At 35.8% G+C, this 23,164-nt stretch overlaps 1 protein-coding gene across 8 annotated transcripts in view; it reads left to right on the top strand.

The window, feature by feature from the left end:
- Nucleotides 1-23,164, top strand: part of ARHGAP12 (Rho GTPase activating protein 12) — a 111,090-nt gene that overhangs the window by 82,996 nt on the left and 4,930 nt on the right. For all 8 annotated transcript variants that reach the window (XM_057498355.1, XM_036912220.2, XM_036912221.2 and 5 more), the window contains 7 exons: nt 4,736-4,797; nt 9,339-9,420; nt 13,455-13,556; nt 15,893-15,991; nt 19,600-19,702; nt 21,105-21,221; nt 22,872-22,970. In XM_057498355.1, coding sequence (XP_057354338.1) covers nt 4,736-4,797; nt 9,339-9,420; nt 13,455-13,556; nt 15,893-15,991; nt 19,600-19,702; nt 21,105-21,221; nt 22,872-22,970 — 664 coding nt within the window. The remainder of the gene's footprint in view (nt 1-4,735; nt 4,798-9,338; nt 9,421-13,454; nt 13,557-15,892; nt 15,992-19,599; nt 19,703-21,104; nt 21,222-22,871; nt 22,971-23,164) is intronic.

The raw sequence follows: 23,164 nt of genomic DNA, 5'->3' as shown, positions 1-23,164 counted from the left end.
TAAATGATAGTCGTGCTGGATATAGTGTCCTTGGTTCAAGGCCCTTCTGTTTCATTGCATTAAATATATCATGCCATTCTCTTCTGGCCTGTAGGGTGTCTGTTGAGAAGTCTGACGTTAGCCTGATGGGTTTTCCTTTATAGGTGACCTTTTTGTCTCTAACTGCCTTTAAAACTCTTTCCTTGTCCTTGATCTTTGCCATTTTAATTATTATGTGTCTTGGTTTTGTCCTCCTTGAATCCTTTCTGTTGGGGCTCTGTGTATTTCCATGGTCTGTTCGATTATTTCCTCCCCCAGTTTGGGGTAGTTTTCAGCAGTTGTTTCTTCTAAGATATTTTCCATCCCTTTTCCTCTCTCTTCTTCTTCTGGTACCCCTATAATACGGTTATTGTTCCTTTTGGATTGGTCACACAGTTCTATTAATATTGTTTCATTCCTGTAGATCCTTTTATCTCTCTCTGTGTCAGCTTCTATGCGTTCCTGTTCTCTGGTTTCAATTCCATCAATGGCCTCTTGCATCCTATCCATTCTGCTTATAAACCCTTCCAGAGTTTGTTTCATTTCTGTAATCTCCTTTCTGGCATCTGTGATCTCCCTCCGGACTTCATCCCATTTCTCTTGCATATTTCTCTGCATCTCTGTCAGCATGTTTATGATTTTTATTTTGAATTCTTTGTCAGGAAGACTGGTTAGGTCTGTCTCCTTCTCTGGTGTTGTCTCTGTGATCTTTGTCTTCCTGTAGTTTTGTCTTTTCATGGTGATAGGAATAGTTTGCAGAGCTGGAACGAGTGACGGCTGGAAGAACTTCCCTTCTTGTTCGTTTGTGGCCCTCCTCTCCTGGGAGAACAGCGGCCTCTAGTGGCTTGTGCTGGGCAGCCGCGCACAGACAGGGCTTCTTCTTCCTGCCCGGCTGCTATAGAGTTTATCTCCGCTGTTGCTGTGGTTGTGGCCTGGTTCGGGCCTCTGCTCCAAAGGGGTGGAGTCGCGTTGGAGGGGGAGCTGCCGGGAGGCTATTTATCTCCGTAAGGGGCCTCCCTGCTCCCTGCAGCCCAGGGGATTAGGGTGCCCAGAGATCCCCGGATTCCCTACCTCTGGATTAAGTGTCCCACCGTGCCCCTTTAAGACTTCCAAAAAGCACCTGCCGTAATAAAACAACGACCACAAAAAAAAAATTTTTTTTAATTTAAAAAATAAAAAATAAAAATAAATAATGGCCGCTCGTTTTTCTTTATTCTCCTGTGCCAGCCTCAGGCATCTGCTCACCGGTCTTGCTGCCCTGTTTCCCTAGTATTGGGGACCCTATCCCTTTAAGACTTCCAAGAAGCGCTTGCCAAAACAAAACAGTAAAAAAAAAAAATTGGCCGCTCACTTTTCTTTTGTTCTCCGGCACCAGCCTCCAATGCCCGCTCACTGGTCTTGCTGCCCTGGTTCCTTAGTATTGGGTTCCCTGTCCCTTTAAGACTTCCAAAAAGCGCTCGCCAAAACAAAACAGAAAAAAAAAGGCCCCTCGCTTTTCTTATGTCCTCCGACGCCAGGCCTCCGGTACCCTCTCACCATTCTTGCTGCCCTGTTTCCCTAGTATCCAGGGCCCCGCGCACGCACTGTGTCTGCGCTCTGGTCCAGATGGCGGGGGCTAGGTGTTCAGCAGTCCTGGGCTCCGTCTCCCTCCCGCTCTGCCTACTCTTCTCCCGCCGGGAGCTGGAGGGAGGGGCGCTCGGGTCCCGCAGGGCCGGGGCTTGTATCTTACCCCCTTCGTGAGGCGCTGGGTTCTCTCAGGTGCGGATATGGTCTGGATATTGTCCTGTGTCCTCTGGTCTTTATCTAGGAAGAGTTGTCTTTGTTATATTTTCATAGATATATGTGGTTTTGGGAGGAGATTTCTGCTGCTCTACTCACGCCGCCATCTCGGCTCCCTGCAAACATGTAATTTTTTTAAGTTTTAAACTTTTTAAAAGTTTGTTATTTTAGATGAAATTCACACAACAAAAGTACCAGTTAATCATGTTAAATTACACAGTTCAGTGGCAGTATACAGTGTTTGCAAAAGTTTCATCATATTAGTTCTCTTTTAATACTACATCATGCTGCAAGGTTACTTACTCTGTGTAAAATGACAATTACTTGATTACAACATGATTAACTGAAGATAGGGTTTTTGATGGGCCCTATTGATTTTTATTGATTTTGATGTAATGATTGTTAGCCAAAATTGAGAAATGCCTGTTTTATTAAATGAATGCAACATTGGTTAGAAATTCTGGAGCCTGCAAAATGATTATGAACCATTGGAAATATTCTCAGATTACTTAATAGAATGACATTTTGTTGTTTTCTTACCTTATTAGGATAGGATAACTGAAACAATCTTTGGTTAAGATTTACCCATATTTTGATAATCCTTATTAGGACATTTCTGTTTATTTTCAATATGAAGTTTCCTTTGAGGTATCAAGTGTATTTAGACTGAGAAATATGTGTAAATATGGGCATTTTTTGCAGGACTTCATACTTTTATGAAGTTATTTTAGTAAACAACACAAAAACTTAGGTTCATTTTAAATCATATTAAGTAGAGAAAATAGTATGAAATAAAAATCGAATTCCCCCTCCCAATTTTTTCACTTATATAGCCAAACCTATATTATCCACCTGCCTTCTCAGCACTTTTTTTTGTCAGATTCAGAAACTTCAGTATTTAAAAGTTAGTTTTATTTTCTCCATCACCGCCCTTGTATTTCTTTCTTGTGATAGTACTGCTAATTTGTTGGCTAATTACTTCAACAAATATGTATTGAACACTGACTACATGCTAGACACTGTCGTAGGCACTGGTCATACATTGATGAACACAACAAATGTGGTCCCATCTCTTGCTCTCTCTTTTCCCTCCCAGATTGAGTTTCTCACAGCACTTACCACATTGTGTCATTGTGTGCTAATTGTTACTGTATTCGTACATTTTTGGATGTGGCAAATTTTGTTCTTACTTTATGGTCAAGTTAGAGTGCTTAATATTTAGAGCATTAGTACTTGGGTCTTGATTCCTGTGAGAATTTCTAAATGTGAATTTTCTGGACCCTTTACTTAAGCAGTGCATATACACAAACAGTTGTGTATCAATTTGGCCATCCATTGACTCAGGTAAGAATCACTGATTTAGAGTGTCTCTCATCCTAAGACATAAGTTGTCTGTCACCACTGCTGTCCCGTCCATTTTTCTTCGAGTTTTGGCACCTGTATTTCCTTCCTACCTCTGCTTTGTGCCCCTCACAGTTCCAGCTTTGACCTTCTTTATAGGCTTGATTCCCACCCCTCTGCCCCCTGCTTCCTCCCAGTGTACATAACCAGTCATCTTTTCAGATTAATGTTGTTACTTAGTTTCTGTATCATTAAAAGTATTTTTTACCTCTCTGCTTCTGATAGTAATTTGGGATAGTAAGTTGGAATGTTCTTACTTAACATGTTGCGCATATTTACAACTGTGTAATTGATGTTTTTGTTGAGAGGCAGCAGAGAGCTCTTAGGACAAGTGGCAGACTTGCACAGCTAAGAAAGTCTCACCTGTGCTTTGTGAAAAAATTACAGTAAACTTCATATGGTTATTTCCCAAGTTCCCAGTATATCAAAAATGAATTAACATAACTGCTTTTCAGCTTTGTCTGTATATATGAGTTTTTATTAGAACAGGCAAAACTTTCAAACATTGTCTTGGAGACATTAGTGAGAAAATACTCTATATTATGTTTATCTTCTGTACAAGAAAATTTTATTTTTTTCTGATCAAAGTGCATTGAGAAAATAGCTGAGGTATGAATTAAATAGTAACACATTCCAAATTGAGAATGTGTTTTCCTGTGTGTGTGAGTGTCATGTACGTTGTTCACCATGTTCCAGGTGAAGTAAAATCAGCTGCTCTGGCACGTTTGTAGCGCTTCCAAGTGTCGATGATGGTGGCTCTAAACGACAACTCATTTTTATTAAATTCGTTTAAATTTAGGAAGCTAAAGGAGTGAGAAAGTGCTTCTTCAGTTTCTTCTGAAGGAATTTTAAGATTACATCTAAAGTGGCTTTTGCCCTCATAAGGTTTGAAGATAAAGCTGTGTCACTATTTTTTGACATCAGCTGACTAACATATCTAGTTTGTCCAGAGCCCAGTTCATCATCTAATAATATGTTTAATGAAGCACTTTTTGAATTTTTTTTATGCCACATTAAGGCCAGTTCTATGCATAGTACAATTTACTTTTGAGTAATTAAATATAGTTACCACATTCATTCTACCTAGTTATTTTTACATTCTGGCTGAATGGATTAGTATCTTAAGCAATTTTCAGACTGTCTTGTTGTAAAATTGCAGCAAAGTAAATAGTTCCTTTTTTGTGGTATTTACTATTCTAGCATTATATCACTTTCTTTGAGTAGGAGGTCATAAATCATTCTTCCAGTGCTGACTAGTAGCATTCATATGGAAATCTAATTTGATAGCAGAGTAACTAACGGCTGTATGACTTAAGAAGAGGAAGTGTTTAATTATAAAATTACTGAAAATAACTTTACAGAAGTATTAGGAAATTATATTCTTAATGTATTTGAGAACTAAGTACATTACATACTGACTAACCTTTTCTTTTAAGCTGATTTTTAGAGTACCAGGTCATTTTAATTCAATCGTGTAAGAATTTGGACCTTACTGCCCGTATGAATGATATATAAATGGTTTTACTCTGTTCCATAGAGTCAAGAGAAATATGGATTGTTAAATGTAACAAAAACCACTGAAAATGGGAAGAAGGTTCGGTAAGTACACAGATTATTGTTTTCAAATATTTCACTTGATTGAAATAAAGCTATGAATATAATTATATTCTAGTAGAAATGATTAAAAGGTCCATAAAAATTTCAAATAATTTATTTAATGTATTAATATAATGTATTGTCATGAAATGCATGAAAGTTTTCCTGTCTTGTCATATTCATTTCTTAAGGTAATATTAAAATCAGAAGTGAGAAGGCAGAAGATTCCAGAGCAAGTATTAGCTTTATTTAAATATTTTTCAATAATAAATACACATGGTAAAAAACAAATTTACATATTATCTTGTCAAAAGTCAGTCACCTGACCATCAATTCCCTTCCTCCAAGGCAACCACTTGAGTCTCATGAGAGGTAATGTTTTCCTCCAGAGATAGAATATGTATATCTATATATTTGTATATGCATAGATTAATTTTTTAAACACAATCTCTTATTAACATTTAGGATGTTTGCTTTTTTTGCTATTGCAAGTAACTTAGTAACTTGCATTGTTCATTTTGCAAGTATGTAAATATGCCTGTGGAATAAATTTTACAAAAGTGGAATTGCTAGGCCATATGCAACAGTCCTTTTTTTTTATATACAAACAGTGATGCAATGGATTTTATTTTACATGTCATTTTATAGGTATGCAAGTACATCTTTGTGGATAAATTTCCAGAAGTGTTGCTGGTTCAAAAGTTATGTGCATTTGTAATTTTTGAAACATTGGCCGCTTATTTTCTATAGAGATCGTAACCAACTGACACTCCCTTTAGGAACCTCAGAGATTGGCTGTTCAGTGTCCTTAACAGAGTGTGTTACTAGTTTTTTACTTCTTCCCATCTCTTACATGAAATTGTTCTCAGTGTAGCTATAATTTGCAATTTTTCTCCTAAAAATGAGGTTGAACATCTTTTTTTGGTATTTTTTAAAATTAAGGTATCATTGATATATACTCTTATAAAGGTTTCACAAGAAAAACAATGTGGTTACTACATTCACCCTTATTATCGAGTCCCACCCCCCATACCCCATTGCCATCACTGTCCATCAGTGTAGTAAGATGCCACAGAGTCCCTACTTGTCTTTTCTGTGCTACACTATCTTCCCCATGACTCCACACATACCATGTGCACTTATCATGATAGCCCTCAATCCCCTTCTCCCTCTCTCCCCACCCCGCCCTCTCCCACCCCTCCCCTTTGGTAACTGCTTGTTTCTTCTTGGAGTCTGTGAATCTGCTGCTGTTTTGTTCCTTCAGTTTTGCTTCGTTGTTATACCCCACAAATGCAACAGTCATTTTGATAGTGTTCCAAATTGTGTTCTGAGGCATTAAATAAGTTCATACCTCTAAGAGCAGTGGATTTCTCCACACTTTTTGCCAATTTAATATGTTGTCATATCCTTTGATCTTTGCTAATAGAGATTAGAGAGAAACTGGTATTTTTTTTTTTTTACATTTCTTTTTAGTGGGGTAGAGGATCATAAGCTACTTGGATGTCTTGTTTGAATTGTCAGTTCATCCCCTTAGTTTTTCTATTCAATTTTTGGCTTTTTTGGTTAATATGTAGTACTTCCTAATAAATTAGAAAATTAACTCTTAGTAAGATAAGAGTTGCACTTTCCCCAGTTTTTAAAAACTGCTAATGACTTTATAGTCAACATGAGATCAGTCTGTTGTTTAGGGAGTTCTAAATTTACATTAGTTGAGATTTTTAGATTTGCTTTAATTAAACTGTCTTTGTCAGATTTTAGTACTTGGGAGGTTTTTTCCTAAGTGCTCTGAAATAGCTTTACAAATACTGCAATTATCTGTTCCTTAAACCATTCCTTGGTGGAATTCAGTTGTGAAATGGGTCTTTATTTTTCTCTTTCTCTGTCTTGGCATATGTTGTGCAGATAGTGCTTTGGCCACTTTCTCCGTTGTCATTTTTCCTGTGATAATTCTGTTTTAGGTTTTCTACTTTTAGAATATTTTTGGTAATTTATGCTTTCCTAAGAATATCATCAATTTCATCATCTTCAAATATATAGAGAGAGTTGAGCAAAATAGTCTTCTAATTTCTTGTACATTAGTGGTTCTCAAACATTTTGATCTGAGGACCCCTTTAATTTAACCCTTAAAAATTATCAATTACTGCAGAGTACATTTGTATAGTTTATAGGTTCTGTGAGAAATTAAGACAGATAAATAATAACAATATTAACACTTTTAAAACCTGTTACATGAATAGCATTTCTATGAAGAAAACCCCTGTATTTTCCAATGCAGAAAAATTTTCATGAGAAGTGTGGCATTGTTATACAGTTTTGCAAAACTTTAACATTTGTCTGGGTTCTCATATCTCCTTGCAGTTAGTCTGCTGTGATACATTATTTTGGTTGAGGGTATATGAAGAAAATCTGCCCTTCAGTGGATAAAGTAGGAAATGGTAGGAATATTTTAGTATCCTTCTCAGGTAATTGTGCATATTTTTCTACTATACCAGTAAAACTTGACAAATGTTAGTTACAGTGAAGACTGAAAAACTCTCAGTGAACTTTTCATACTCAGTTACATCTAAATCCAATGGTGTACACTGTTTTGAATGACTCTTTACCCATGCATAATTTTGTAGCATCTTACAGATCGTTTGGAAAATAATGGTTTACTAAGTTTGCCGATTTTTCAAATGTTGACATATTTAATAATAGCAAAGACTCAAAAATCAGTAGTATCACCAGAAAAGTCCTTAAATATTGGCAAGTTGTCAACCTCACATTGGCAGATATGCCAAGTTTTCCAAAATTATACTTTCTGTTAGAAAACTTTCATTTTTTATTGTCAACAAGTGCTACCATTTATTTTCTTTGAAATGACCAGCTTTCTTCAGAGATTGAGATAATGTCTTATTATTTTTTAGATAATTCCTACCTGCCAAATATTCAAGTCTAAATAACCGTATTGTGTCCATTAGTCATTTTTTTAAGGAAAAAAAATGGATTCCATGAAGAAAATGTAACTAATTCTGCTTGCAACATGCTTCAGTCCTTGAGGCAACTACCATAATTCAGTATTCAAATATTCAATATTTGCTCTCAGATATATATTTAGTAATTTTCCAGCTTTTTTGGTTTTGAATAACTCAAAAAGTTAATTCAAAGTGGAGATACCTACTTATTTTAACATTTTTCAGAGTAGGGAGTCAGTAGATGTTATCTAAAGAAATAGTAGATAGAATATAAAATAAATTTACAAATAAGAATAGACATCCACACAAAACAAAGTGAAAATATAACAAAATGACAGAACAAGCCTCAAACATATCCATTGTATCAATAACTGTAAGTGGACTGTACTCATCTGTTGAAAAATAAAGGTGCTCAGGCTGAAACCCAAAACAAAACCCAACTAAATATTATGTACAAGGAGGCATCTGAAAAATGATTTAAAGCTAAAAAAAAGAAACCAAAAAGTCAAGTCAGAGGTATAACAAGTAAAGTAGAAATAGGGTCTTAGTAGCAGACACACAGTTCAGGGGAAAAGCTACAGGCATCACAAAGATGGGCATGTGAAATGATAAAGTGGTGGGTAAATCCACAGTGAAGACAGACATAGCCATTAGGAATAGCCAGTCTCCAAATAAAGAGCATTAACAGCCATAAGCAAAACTACCAGGAATAAAAGGAAAAACAAACTCAGTCATAGTGGACTTGATTTCACTTTTAAGCCATGAAGTTCCAGTAGATGTAAAAAGGAACAAAATAGTAAGGTAGGTCTAAATGATGTTAAATTCTCCATTCTGCAAATGGAGAATAAACCTCCCTTTGAGTCCCTATAGAGTTTTCACAAAACTGGCTATATGTTTGGCCATAGGTAAGACCTAACAAATTCCTATAGTAGACATATTTGTCATTCATTTTAGCCTGCCAGCAATAATTTCCTTTATAAGGTAAATACTGGTTACCTCTGCATTGTGTGTTGAAGGAGAAGAAATGGGAACCTTTTTCTTTATACATTTCTGTTTTCCGAGTTTTGATATTATGTGTTGATTTTGTAATTTAGGAATTTTTTTTTAAACCTCATCTTTGTAGCCTCAATAACCAGTGTATTTAGTTTATTGTATTCTTACAGTGTACTTAGTATCTACCACTTACCTAGTGTAGCCTTATGGGAAGGGAGGTAGTAAAGAAATACAACACCATCTGTATCTATAAAGAAATAGGTGAGATAAGCATGTTTGTCTAATTGTAACTCATGAGTAATTCTTGCCAAATACAGTGTTCTGTTCAAGTGATTTTAAATTACTGCCCTTGAACACAAATGTGCTAGATTAGTCCATGTGAGCATAATTAGGTATATAGTTATTCTGATAACATGTATCTGTAATTAACTTCATTTGTTTTGGGACTTTTATGGTTAGTTTGGGAGAATGAAATGATTGTAATTTCTGTTAGCATTGTAGACAGCAGTGATACCAGGTAAGTAGGTTTTAATTTTTAAAATTTGGTTGAACAGACTGAATAGGGGAGTTTTAATAGATCATCTTTTATAATTACAGAAAGAACTGGTTGTCTTCATGGGCTGTGTTGCAGGGTTCATCTTTACTCTTTACCAAAACTCAAGGAAGCAGCACAAGTTGGGTAAGTATTATTTCTTCTCTTTAGAGACTTTTACATGTAAATTATGTAGCTGATATTGTAACTGAATTTCACGAAGTGTTCCAAAGTCATTGTACGTACAGCAAGGGTGCAAGTTAAAGGAATTATGTTTTCATAGTTAAAGATACCATTTGACTCAGAAAGAAGAGGACTAGTTAGAAAATTCTGATAAGTTGTCTTACCGAGATGAGCAGCTTCCCTTGTATCCTTTGAACTGAAGGGTTCTCCAGTGGGGTGCTCAGAGCAGATGGAGTGCTTGGGTCATCATCTGGGTGCCTCAGATTTCCCCTGCTCTCGGAAAGGACAGCATTCTCCTGAAATCTTTCATCAGCCAAAATGGCATAAAGTAAGAAGGCAATTACCATTCATTTATATGGAGAAGTTTCTGAGCATTCCCAAATCCAAAAAGTAACTTCTCTTACTTAGGTTTTTCTGATATTTCAGGATACATCTTGCTAGTGGATATACAAAAACAATTGAGATAAAGCACAGATGCTCACAGACACAGTTCAGAGCTCTGGCAGCTGGATGTTGAGATTCTGAGTGTAGTTCCTGGGGTAGGAGCTTGACAGGGTGCGTGCTGCCTCTGTAACTAGATCTGTTGTAGGTGAAATGTAGCCTTTTTAGAAAGTGAAATCAAATCTTACCTGAGGATGAGATTCAAAGGCTAATACATGAGCCAAAAAGATAAAAATTGCTTACAGTAAAAATTATCCCTGAGTATCTCTTAGGAAGATGTTAGCTAGAAGTCATTCTCTAGCAGAGCCAGTTTTTCCCTTTGATGTTGGAAGAGACTGCTTTTCTTTCACTTGAGTTTGGGGGCCATTTTGGAAGTATGATTCTTTAAAAAATTAGTTTCACAGTTAATGCAGAAACCTCCTGTAATACCTTGATCCACTTGAAAAAATTGCAGGTTCAAATCTTATACTCATTCCAGGAAATATACTCATTGAATGCTGAGCAGAATCACCCACACTATTTGATGCTGTTTTTTAAAAATTATTAATGCTTTGTGTGTCTATTTTTGCTTCATGGATTGATAAAATCAAGTAAATGAAATGTACAGCATACAGGTCCACTGTACAAGATGAATTTTGCATAGATGCTGTACCATCCAGTGAGCCTTTCCTTTTCCTTTAGTATACATACTTTCCAGTTGTTTTCTGGAAAATACTAGTTTTTTGCTGAATTGTTGTATCTGTAGCATAAAGTACAATTGCTTTTTTATTACTTCATTATACCTATTTGTTCAACAGACATAAAAGCAGGTTATGTTTTGAGCATTGTGTTAAGCTTGGGGGTTGAGAAGTAAATAGCATGGACTCTGTCTTCATCACGTACAGTGTAAAGGGAAGAGCAACAGTTACAGTGCAACATGACATATATTATGCTCCCTTTTCCCGATATCGTTCATCATATTCCTTAAGCTTGTTAAAATCACCCCACAAATATCAGTTGTTATTCATGTTTTCAAATTTCTAAAAACAGCCCTCCTTTTTGACCAGATAATTCATTGTTATGGGGGCTGTCCTATAAGTTGTAGGGTGTTGGATAGATGCCAGTAGCTTCCCCACCTCCAGCTGTGACAACTAAGAATGTCCCCAGACATTGCCCATGTCCCCTGGGGGATGAAATTGCCTCTGGTTGAGAACCACTATTCTAGAAGAAGGGGAAGGCAAGCTGGATGGCCGGGCCACTCTCAAGAGAAGACTTAGAAGGGGATACCAGGGAACATTGCCCAGAAGGTCACAAAGAGGAAGCTGAAGGATTTCTGAGTAGGGGGCTAAGCAAGATGATGGGGGACCAGATGTGACCCCTCCACATTACCCCTCATCTTCTGCTCTAGTTAGGCTAAGACAGCCTGTTTAATGAAGTTGTCTAAAGCATTCATCTTGAAAACAAAACATGAATTTATGTAATAAAGTCAGAAAATACCCTGAGCTAAACACTAAGGCCTTTGTGAAAATACTTGAAAGTTTAGCTTTGCTTGTGTTGTCTCTGGTTGTAGAATTGTATTTTGTCCTTTTGGTTCCATTATGCTTTTTCTCTTGTGTGTCATTTTGCCATTGTGCATTATTATGACATCGTCATTTTCTTCCCTTTTTCCATCAAGTCATTCTGCCAACAGGGCTCAATCTCTGAGCTCTTGCTTTTGCTGCTTTCTTCTTGGAAAAATTCTGTCAGGTGGTGGCCTGCATATGTAAAGTCTGATCGGTTTCAGTCGTCACTATGTGTGTTCTTGCTGCATGCCCCTTTCCACAATAATTCTTTTTTCTTTGCCATGAATACATTGGAATACACTGGAGAGATGATTGCAGTAGAGAAAAGTGGACTAGATTTTGAGAAAGAATGAATAACACAAAATTTTATCAAGCATATCAAATGCATTTTTACTAGCATTCCACATTGTGTCATTGTATGTCTTTTTGACTGCTGTATCTTATTTGATTAGTTACTTGTGTCTTTGCTTACAGCTAACCATCTGCAGAGCATGTAATTACAAGTTAAATTGGTTTTTATCTCTTTGATAATGTATATGTTTTAGTTTTATAGCTTTTGAGTTCTGTCATTTTTGCTCAAAGTTTTCTATGCCCATTGTAACTTAATGATAATTAAATGTCTTTTGAATGGCAAAAGGTACTTAAGAAGGCCAAGACTTTGTAGAACAGTTTAAATTTTTATTGTTATTTTTATCATGATTTCACTAATAAAATTCCACATAATAGTCTATATTTTGTTTTGATTCCTTTAATAAATTCCATACAATTGAATTTTGTTGTGTTATTACAAGTACATTGTTTAAGTCCACCTTGCTAGCTGAAAAGATGAAGTGAAGGGGAACAGATGAAGTTGAACTGGGTATTAGATGTGAACCTACTGAGCAGAGTAAATAGTGAATAAATTATCACTGATGGGTAAGATCCATTTCCAATGACAAACATAATTTGACTTGAAAATATTTTAACAAATGAAATTTGCTGTAATGAATCTTTTTGACCTTAAGATTATAATTCATCAGACCTTAAAGATTTTAAAACTTCCAAACCTTTCAGTAGCATAAGAATATTATTTTCTAATCTTAGTTAACAAACTAAACAAAAATTTAGGTAAACGGTGGCAAGATACAGAGTAAGTCTATATTTAACATAAATTGTCTGCTCCTTGCTAATCTTTTCCTTATCTGGTTAACAAAATATAATCACTAGCTAAGTGCTTTTTTTCCTCAAACCACCCATATCAACTGTCTTCCTATTCTTTTCACAGCTGCTCATTAAATTGCTGAGGCTTTATAGCATCTGGCTCTAGTTACAATTTCCAACAAAGAGGGAATAAAAGAACATGGGGCTAAGAGTTTTCTGTTTTTACAAGTTGCTGTTAGCTGTTGACAACATAAGTAGTCAATAAAGAAATAACTCTTGAAAGCACAAGATCAGTTTAGAGAATGTTTAATAGGTGGAAAAACATTTGTTATTTGCCAAATATTATTTATATATAAATAAGAATATATTGGTGCCTGCCTTTTTGAACACACTATTTTCCATAGTCATACGTAGTCTAGGATAAATTCCAAGAAATGACATTGCCAAGCCAAAGGATACATGTATTTGTAAATTTGCAAATATAGTATACCAACTTTCCCTCTCTCGAGTCACTCTAATTTATACTTCACTTGCAAATGAGGGGCTCCATAGGCCTCACCAACAGTTTTTCATCAAGCTTTTGGATTGTTTTTCCTACACGGACAGGTAAAATATGATTTTAGTGTGGCTTTATTTTGTACTTTTCCTACTAGGATTAAAAGTTGAACCATTTTGTTTCCTTTCCCAGGAAACATATATTCATGTCTTACATTTTTCAATTTTAAAGTAGGAATTGTTATTTTGTAATATAGAAAAAGATTTGAGGTTATCACTTTGATTTATTGTTAATATAAAATCGGTCTTAATTCTTTTTGAATCTGCACATGTAATGTGAATATAAAATAAAGGTTTTTTTTCCATTTCTCTAAAATGAAGTTTGGGAGTAATCAATCCAAACCAGAGTTCACAGTGGATCTTAAGGGAGCGACAATTGAGATGGCTTCAAAGGATAAATCCAGCAAAAAGAATGTATTTGAGGTAATAAATTTTTTTCCTAAGTATAACTGACACTCTTAACCATGGTAATTGGATGTTCTTTTCTTGAGTTGTTTTGGGAAATTCTGTCAGTGTGACTAGTTAAGGCAAAGTTGTTCATTAAGTCAGTTTATATCATAATTTCAAAAGTGGTATAAAGATCTGGACTTCATTTGCATAAAATTTTGAATCTCAGACTATGTACTACAAACCTTTGTTCTATAATCTTGCCTTTTCCCAGCAACAATAAAAAGGGTTTACTTTCCTTTACCTACCAAATATAATATTGAAAAATAAATTAAAACTGTTCCATTTTGGCATTAAAAACCCTCCACAGTAATATATGATTCTGTATCAGTTATTTATTACTGTATATCAGACTATCCCAAATTTAGTAACTTATGGAAAGAGCCATTTTGTTTGCTCAGCTTAGCCTGCACTGAACTAAGCGATTCATCCAGTCTTACCTGGGACCATTCATGAGGTGTCAGTCAACTAGGTCTTGACTGGGCTACAAGGTCTGGGTAACATGGCTTGTGTTGGTAACAGCTGTGGGCCTGGCCTCTTTCTCCACAGGGCCTCTCACTCTCCAGGCGGCTATTCCAGGCTTCTTCACTTGGCGGGGTCAGGGTTCCAAGAGGAACCTGCAGGATTTCTGCAGGAGTCACCCATCGGTGATTCTGCTAGCTAAAGCAAGTCAGAAAGCCAGCCAGGTGTTAGGCCTTTGGAGCTGGAGTCTGTCTGTTAGAGGAGTAGCGAAGGGATGCTGAGGGCTGCATCTACAGAGACTGGTGGGAGTTTGAAGATGGCATTCGCAGACTGCCTTTCGTTATAGCTTCATGGCTCAGTCCTTGCCTGTCTTGGTGTCTAGGCAGGTTGGATTAGTTGCTGTTTTCCCAGATTTTCCTGCCTCTATGACTTTTTCTCTCTATTATTCTGCTGTGAGGACCCATGCCAGTCTCCCCTTGTCAGATGTTACTCATCTTCTTTGACCCGTAGAAAACATTGCCACCACACTGATGCTTCGCTTTTGTGCATGCTTTTAAAATAGCATTTATTTTAGTGTAACTTGGGTTATCATTATCTGTAAGTTATTTCCTCCACTAGATGACTAAAATGTTTTTTGTCTTTTTTAAAAGCAGAGAGACTGTATTTTTCCTCATCTTTAAGTAAGAACTTCCAACCGAGTATTTATGTTTAGTGGATATTCAGTAGTAGCTGACTGGCTTGACCCACTCTTTAGAAAGAAGTACAAGAAAGGACCCCACTGTTCCCTGTAGTAGCTTTGCAGTTTTAATAAGTGATTCCAGAATGAAAAGGATTCCATGGTCAGATAAATTTGTGAAATGGTTTATATTTTATTCTGCTCAGAAAATCACAGTGTGGGATCTCAAATCCCTGAGAGGTCTTGGAGATAATCTTATTTAACTTCTTTCAGTCCCATATTTCCCAAATTAATATTCCTGTAACTGGGTTTTTTTTTTGAGGCGGGGGGATACCTTTTTTAAACATTAGTTTGGGAACTGAGTTTGTAGCATATATCTCAGAATGTCATTTGGGAAACACTGCCGTATGGCTGTATGTTCCTCTAGGGAAAAAACAAATCAGTTACCAACCAGAAAATGGGAGGAATGCTTTCTCCAACCACCTCAAATTCTTCCTCAGTCAAGGATAAGAAGCTCTGAACCAAAGAGATTATACAAAAATCTGTTGTGGCCTTCATGAAGAATATTACATAATACCCTTACTTGAGTTAGCTTATGATCTCACACTTAATTTAGTTAACTTTTCTGCCCAAAAGTGTTGTGACAGTTATTGTCTGTGCCCTCTTTGTACTGAGCCATTATATTTGCCTATCAAATAGGAAATAATGAGTTTCTTTGTACATTTGCCTACATTTGTTTTTTAGCCACAGATAAATAATTTCTCAGATTTATGTAAAAAAATCACAGATTTTATTTCTTTACATATAAATAATGTTTCAGTTCTGATTAAAATGCACAGATTTGGTACTTGAACTTATTTTTTAATGATAAAGCATACTAGATTTCAGGCAAGTTTTATAGCATTTGTGTGATGGAGTTTGGGACTTCAGGTTATTAGATTTGCATTGAGAATTTACTGTGAGAAAAACTTTGTATTATAAAATAATTCAGGTGGTGTTATTTTACACTAAAATAAAAGATACTCCATCACTGTTCTGTACTTTAACCTTTTGTCGCCTCATATATGTCACCTAATCTGGTGGTTTTATAGATTTTGAATTAAATGTATTTATTTGGTTGAGAGCGCTAATCATACTTGCAAATCATACTTTTTTTTCCTCTCCTTTTCTAAAGCTGAAAACCCGTCAGGGAACAGAATTGCTGATTCAATCTGATAATGACGCTGTTATTAACGATTGGTTTAAGGTTCTTTGTAGTACCATCAATAATCAGGTATGTTTTTGACATAGGTAAATTTTCTTACTTTAGAGCTGTTTTTCTTTCTGGCTTTCTAATTGGTTATTGCATATCTAGTTTCCAATTTTTATGTAAAAACCACTTTTAAAATAATATTTTGAGAGATGTGGGGAAGACAGTGGTCAATTTAGCAATTCCCAGAGGCTGGTGAATGATTTAACATTGTCGTTTATGTAAGATCTGCTACCAGTTGATTTCACAAAATTTTTTTTTTTTTTTTGTAGATAATTATTTTTTATTGAAGGGTAGTTGACACACAGTATTACATTACATTAGTTTCAGGTGTACAACATAGTGATTCAACATTTATATACATGACAATTCTAGGTACCAGCTATCACCCTACCAAGCTGTTACAATATCTTGACTATATTCCTTATGCTATACATTACATCCCGGTTACTTATTTATTTTACCATTGAAAGTGTGTACTTTTTTTTTTTTTTTGTGAGGGCATCTCTCATATTTATTGATCAAATGGTTGTTAAAAACAATAAAATTCTGTATAGGGGAGTCAATGCTCAATGCACAATCATTAATCCACCCCAAGCCTAATTTTCGTCAGTCTCCAATCTTCTGAGGCATAACAAACAAGTTCTTACATGGAGAACAAATTCTTACATAGTGAATAAGTTACATAGGATTTCACAAAATTTTTACATGAGGCATTGGTCTGAAAAGAAATTGTTCAAGAGGAAGGGACAGTCAGACTGTGAGAGTGCACTGTATTTATTCAGAGGGAATAGCCCTTTTTAGTGGAAACAGGTCCAAGGCCAAATTGTGAAATCAATGAAGCTGTAGTCTACTCAGCATGTTTTCTGTCCTAGTGACACCTCACTAGCTTACCCTCCCCCTCCCCCAAGGTGTTCCCAGTTGTTCTGGCTGTTCCCCTCCCCCCATCAGGTGGGTGTTCAGTATCCTCATGCTCCTGGTAAATTTCTTCTTGTATATGTAACAACCAAATAGAACATCAGATTGACATTCTGGAGCTGTGTTAGAACAGAAGTATACAACCAGGAGCTGTGCTTTTTCAGACTATAGTCTCTGCCCCCCTCACCAAATGGGGACATGGCTCACGGTTAGGATCATATGTTGGTGACAAAAGCAGAAACTTACAGGAGTGTGTTACGGTTTTAAACAAAAGAGAGACAGGAAAAAGTTGGGAAGCACCAGCTTTAGAGAGAGAAACTTTAGAGGTGAAGCCTCATTATTAATAAGGTTTGTGGTCTTACCACAGTATTCTACCTCTATGGACCTCAGTTTTTTAACTAGTAAAATAGAGGTTAGATTCTATTATCTCCAAGTATTCTTTTCAGCTCCAAAATTTTATGATTCACTTAGTTCAAAGTAACCGGACTTGGAATGAATATTCTTTAGGTCTTCCTCCTCCAACTTTTACCTCTTCTAGCACATTATTCACCAGTCTATGTATATATTCTTTCTTTGCAGCTTGTAATATTGTATGATATTTCTGAATCTTGTTGCTTCTTTTTCATTTATTTCTGAAACTAGGGTTGGGCCTTTAAACATTTATAGTAAAGAATTTGCCTTATCGCATCTCATCTTCCACCAGTCTATTCTTTTTTGTTGTTGTTAAGGTATCATTGATATACACTCTTACTAAGGTTTCACATGAAAAACATTCTGGTTACTGCATTCACCCATATGATCAAGTCCCCCCTCAAACACCCCATTGCAGTCACTGCCCATCAGCGTAGTAAGATGCCACAGAGTCACTACTTGTCTTTTCTGTGCTTCACTGTCTTCCCCGTGACCTCCCCCCACACACACACCATGTGTGCCAATCATAATACCCCCTCAGTCCCCTTCTCCCTCCTTCCCCACCCATCTTCCCCCACCCTTCCCCTTTGGTAACCTCTAGTCTCTTCTTAGAGTCTGTGAGTCTGCCCCACCAGTCTATTCTTAATACCATTGCTCTATGAAACTTCCTACTGCCAATTTTATAATCCCCTCCTGCTCAGAAAATTTCTGTGACTCCCATTCAAATTCAACAACTTGAGCCCAATCTATCTTTTCAAATGTACAATATGGGCTTTTGGCTCTAGGCATGGTAATCTGTTTGCTGCACCTTGAAAACAAGTGTGACTGCTTTCAGAACAAACGTGTGAGTGCTGCATATGCTGGGAGGTACAACAGCATGCACTCAGACACTGTATGTACCTTTCCGTATGGCACTCACAGTCAGAGACAGAAGGTTGCTGAGGACAGACATCTGAGCAGTTAATATAATGAAATGTGATGATGTTTATGATGGTAAGGGATGTATAAAATATTATAAAAACACTGATTAGGTGTAGGGGTTAGGGAAGGCTTTGCAGAGAAAGTGTTTTGTTTTTAATTGAAGCCTACAGGATTAGGAAATAAGCCAAGTGAAAAGAGAGGAGCATTCTATTAACTGTAAAATATTAAAATATGCTGTATATAAAATGGCAAGAGATAGGAATAAATATAGCAAGAGATGTGTAAGATTTCTGAAGGGAAAACTACAAAACTTTATTGAGAGACATTGAAGGAAACCTAATTAAATGAGAAGTATATCATGTTTTTGGATTAAGAGATTCAATAATATAAAGATAATATTCTTCAAATAACTTATACATTTATAGATTTGAGATTGTTTGAATCTCACTCAAAATCCTAGCAGGTTTTCTGGTAGAACTTGACAGACTTACTCTAAAATTCATGTAGAAATGCAAAGGGCTAAGAATATTCAAGACACTGTAGAAGAAAAATGTGGAAGGACTTGCTTTATCAGATGTCAAGGCTTTATAAAGCTGTATTCATTAATGCAATGTATCCATCTTGGGATAGACATACAGACTTGTGGCACAGAACAGAGAACCCAGAAACAGACCTACATGCTGCGGAGACCATAGAAAAATAAGTTAGAGTAAACGAGAGTGAGTGGTGCTGAGACAGCAGGATGGCCATCGTTATTCTGTGTACTGGAGTGAGATCTGGGTGGAGGAAGGCCTCACTGTGAAGGGCAAAGCAATGTTTTAGCTCTGAGAACTCAGTCCAGTTGTTTAGCCTGTAAAAATTGTCTTGGTGAAGCCTCAGATGAACTCTAGGGTTTCTTTCAATTCTCATGTCCATCAGTCTATGAGGAATGCTTAACTATGGACCAAAAGGGTAGTTGAAAAAGACATTTGGTGTGAAAACCTATCGTTTCATTGGCTGGTTAGCTGTATCTTGTACTGTTACCACAGAACATAGCGCCATCGTGTTTTGTCACCATAGACTGTAGCCTGACCCATTAACTGTTGTTACTGTCACCCATATGCTGTTGATCAAATAAGGCAGGATAGCCTCATCATCAGTGTAAACCCATAATCCTGTGAATTATCAGTAATTTTTTCTTTTAAAGTTTAGAATTAATGCCATAGAGGGGGAAATTTTTTTTTTAAGATTTATCATTTATCTAAATCATGTATATACTATATACTAATTGGTTCCCTAAAATCATTTGGAAGAGTCAGTTACTGATCATTCTGACAATATGTCATTACATCTATCTAAAGCATTATTGAAAGTAATACATGTTTGGGAACTCTGATCAACAGACAGTAGAAACTGATGATGCAGCTGAAGAGGAGGTACCAGACTCACCAGGCACAGAAAAGCACGATAAAGAAAAGGACCATAAGGATCCTAAAAAACTGCATTGTAAGTCTTTCTTTCTCTATTTTGCTAGTGTTTTGGTGAGTATATTCTCTCAACTTTTCAAATATTTAGGAAATATATGTATATATATATATATATATATATATATATAAAAGCTGAGTGGAATCTCCAGTGTGATAAAGTTTTAAAATTAAGTAATTGCAATCTCAGTTTCAGTACTCTCTCTCCTTTGTAACACATTGTCATTTTCAGCCTCCCTGTATGCATCCCTAGAGCATCAGGTTAATTTTAAGATACTGTGATACTTCAAGAGAAACAATATATTAGAATACGTTTCTGTTGTAGACTCTCTAAGAAGTTGAACTTTATTGATTTAATACTATATAATTACTGTTTAATATTCTAGATAGAGTCTGATAGTTAAAGTCAAAAGTTCTGGGGTTTGTACCATCTCTCCATCCTGGATACCAGGCAGCCATCTGTGGACCAGAAGATGCCTGCCTGCAGGAGCTGCATGCATTCATATCTCCAGATCATATGTACATAAAGGACTGAACTAAAGCCAGCAATTTTAAGAGTAACGTTTTCTAATACATGCCCCTGAAAATAACAGTGTTTAAATAGGCCATTAGCTATGACTCAGAACTTTGTTAAATCTCTTTTAACAAATTCACATTTAACTGAGAATTTCTTGGCCTTTAAATAATCTGAATGATTAGAAAATCAGTTCTAAGTTTGTTCTCCTAAATTCTAATGCAGTTCAGGCCTGTTACTGACACTATCACTGTAAAACAGTGTAAACTCATGAAAGTTTGATCATTTTAATTCTCTACTGATACAGTGTTTGTGCTCTCAACTTTCCTCAAGTGTAGTTATTTTCAAGAAATTTACTTGTTGAATTTTTGTAACTAACCAAAAAAGATATCAGGACTAAGAGCCATGTAGAACATTTTCTAGGTGGTTCCATTCTTAGTTCAGAGACAGATATGATGAGACATAGTCTCGAGTATAAATAATTGTGCTGGATATGTATATAATTCCTAGTTCAGTAAGGATAGGGGCCTTTTTGTTTACGGTTTGTGGGTTGGTTTTTTGGCTGGTCATTTTACTTTCTAAAATTGATGGAGCACCATATACAAATTGTATTATTTAAGAAATACAAGTTGTATTATTTAGAATAACTTTGGAATATCTTGGCACATATACCGAAGAAGGTACAGTTTATGGTTAGTGTTTAGTAATAAAAATGCCTGGTTTTGTTTGGCTTATCCCTTTGAAATTGGATATGTGTTTGATTCTTCACGTTACTCTTAAACTATATTAAAGTTAGAATAACTGAATTTATACTGTGGTTTTTACATATGAGCTTAATATGTTTTGAGTGCTAGGTGGGGGAACCTTTATCAGAAAAGTTTTTATTTTATGAAATGCTTACTGTCTTAAGCCACAAAAGTGCCTAGCATGGATTCTTCAGAACAGAAGAAAACCAAGAAAAACTTAAAGAAGTTTCTTACACGACGCCCCACTTTACAAGCTGTTCGTGAGAAAGGTTATATTAAAGGTAGGTAGAAGTGATGTTTGTAATGATGACTTTGGTCAAAATCAGAAATAAGATATTTTAAATGAAAACTGAAAAAACTTCCAAACAGTAAAAATGTTCTCATTGTTTATTCATAGAGTTCTGAGGTTCAGTGATTAAAATACATTTGAGTAAAATTGATTTTTTGAAGAGTTTAAAGCATTGAGTAAGGCATAAACACAAGACTTTAGTTTTTAGAAACTCTGACCAAGGGAACTACCCAGATGCGATGGACAGGTGGCAGTTAGATGACATGACAATAAAAATTTTTAGTGTTGAGATGCATATATCAGGAAATTTTGATTAAATGATCACTGACATGTAGAAAGAAAGAAAAAATATTGAACAATTTTCATTAATGTTAGCATGTAGTTCTCATTTAAGGTAATTTTAAAATTAGTATTAGGCATTTTTTCCCAATTTATACATTTGTTATTTCATTTATAAGCACCCTAGAGAACTAATAGGATCTTAATAAGAAAGTATTCTGTAAAATCACATATACTTGTATATACCTTAGTTCTTACAAGTATGTTTGATTCCAAAGGTGAAAATTTTGTAGTACATGACTCAAAACTGTGACATTTATTTGTAGATAAAGCTATAGGTAAATATGTCTTTGATTGTGAAGTTTATGACAAAGACCAACACTGAAACATCTGTTTGCAAAGTATCTAAATTAAAATACACAAATGGATTTCATTAAAAAGATATTTAAAGCTTCTAAGAAGACTTCAGTTAATTAAATAAAGCAACCTTAAGAATTATAAATGGGTACTCCCAGGTAATGGGTATGAATTTAGCATATTGAGTTTAGAACCTTAAAAAAAATCCTAGGAAATATATACATAGAAACTTCTGCTGCTGATTTGTTCATCACGCCTTTTCATTGAGAAATATGAACTGTTGCCACTTTATGATATTACTCATCACTTCAAATATTTTGTTTGTTTTCTTGAATATTTAGCACTAATGTGGCATTGCATAACTGTTGGGTTAAAAGATTAATAGAACAGCTTTTGAAATATGTTTTGTGAAATGAAGTGTTAGCACGTGATGGGGTGTGCACATGCTTGTTTTAATAGTTCAGAATATATTCAGGGATTTACTAAGTGTGAGGCATGAGTCTAGGTGCTGTCAATACCTGTTGGTGTTTGAGAATTACAAGTTCCATGCCCTCACGAAACTTACATGACATGAGGACTGGCAACGTTGTTTAAAGTGGAGATGACTGCTGTGAAGAAATGCTCATAGTAATAAAATAGAGAGTGACTGAACTGGGTTACCTTAGACAGGCTAGTCAGAGGGGTTTCCTAAGGAGATGACATCTTAGCCGAGGCCAGGAGTTAAAAAGAGCTAAATTTGGAGGAAGATACATCTGGGTAAAAGGAGTGGAAAGTAAAAAGGCTCTCAGGCAGAATGAGTTGTGGTGTTCATGGAGTTTAGTAAAGAACGGAAATTGTTTGAAATGAAATTGGAAGGGGTAGGCACAGTGCAGATGATGCAAGGCATGAGTCATGGTGAACAATGCCTGAATGCCCTGAAATGTCTTTTGTTGCACTATGAATGCTTTAGCCACTTTGTGACCCAAATTTTAGCAAGGTGGTTCATTAAAAAAAAAATCTCTTTCAGATCAAGTGTTTGGATCTAATCTTGCTAATCTGTGTCAGAGAGAGAATAGTACAGTGCCAAAATTTGTGAAGTTATGCATTGAACATGTTGAAGAATATGGTAAGCAAATGATTTTTTAGTGTTAAGCACCCTAAACCATTTTTCTGCATTAAAATCCCTAGGATTTTTTTGATTTTTGAGTGATGCAACCAAAAGTTATTTAGAGTCACAAGACAGTAAGAAAAGCATCTTGTTTGCAAAAAACTGACATGCTCGTATCTGTTTTAAATTCAGACCTTTGCAGACGTCCATTA

This window comes from Manis pentadactyla, chromosome 3, assembly GCF_030020395.1.
Source record: "Manis pentadactyla isolate mManPen7 chromosome 3, mManPen7.hap1, whole genome shotgun sequence".
NCBI classification, from domain to species: Eukaryota; Metazoa; Chordata; class Mammalia; order Pholidota; family Manidae; genus Manis; species Manis pentadactyla.
Note: the sequence above shows the minus strand (reverse complement) of the source record. Positions and strands in the feature narration are given on the sequence as shown.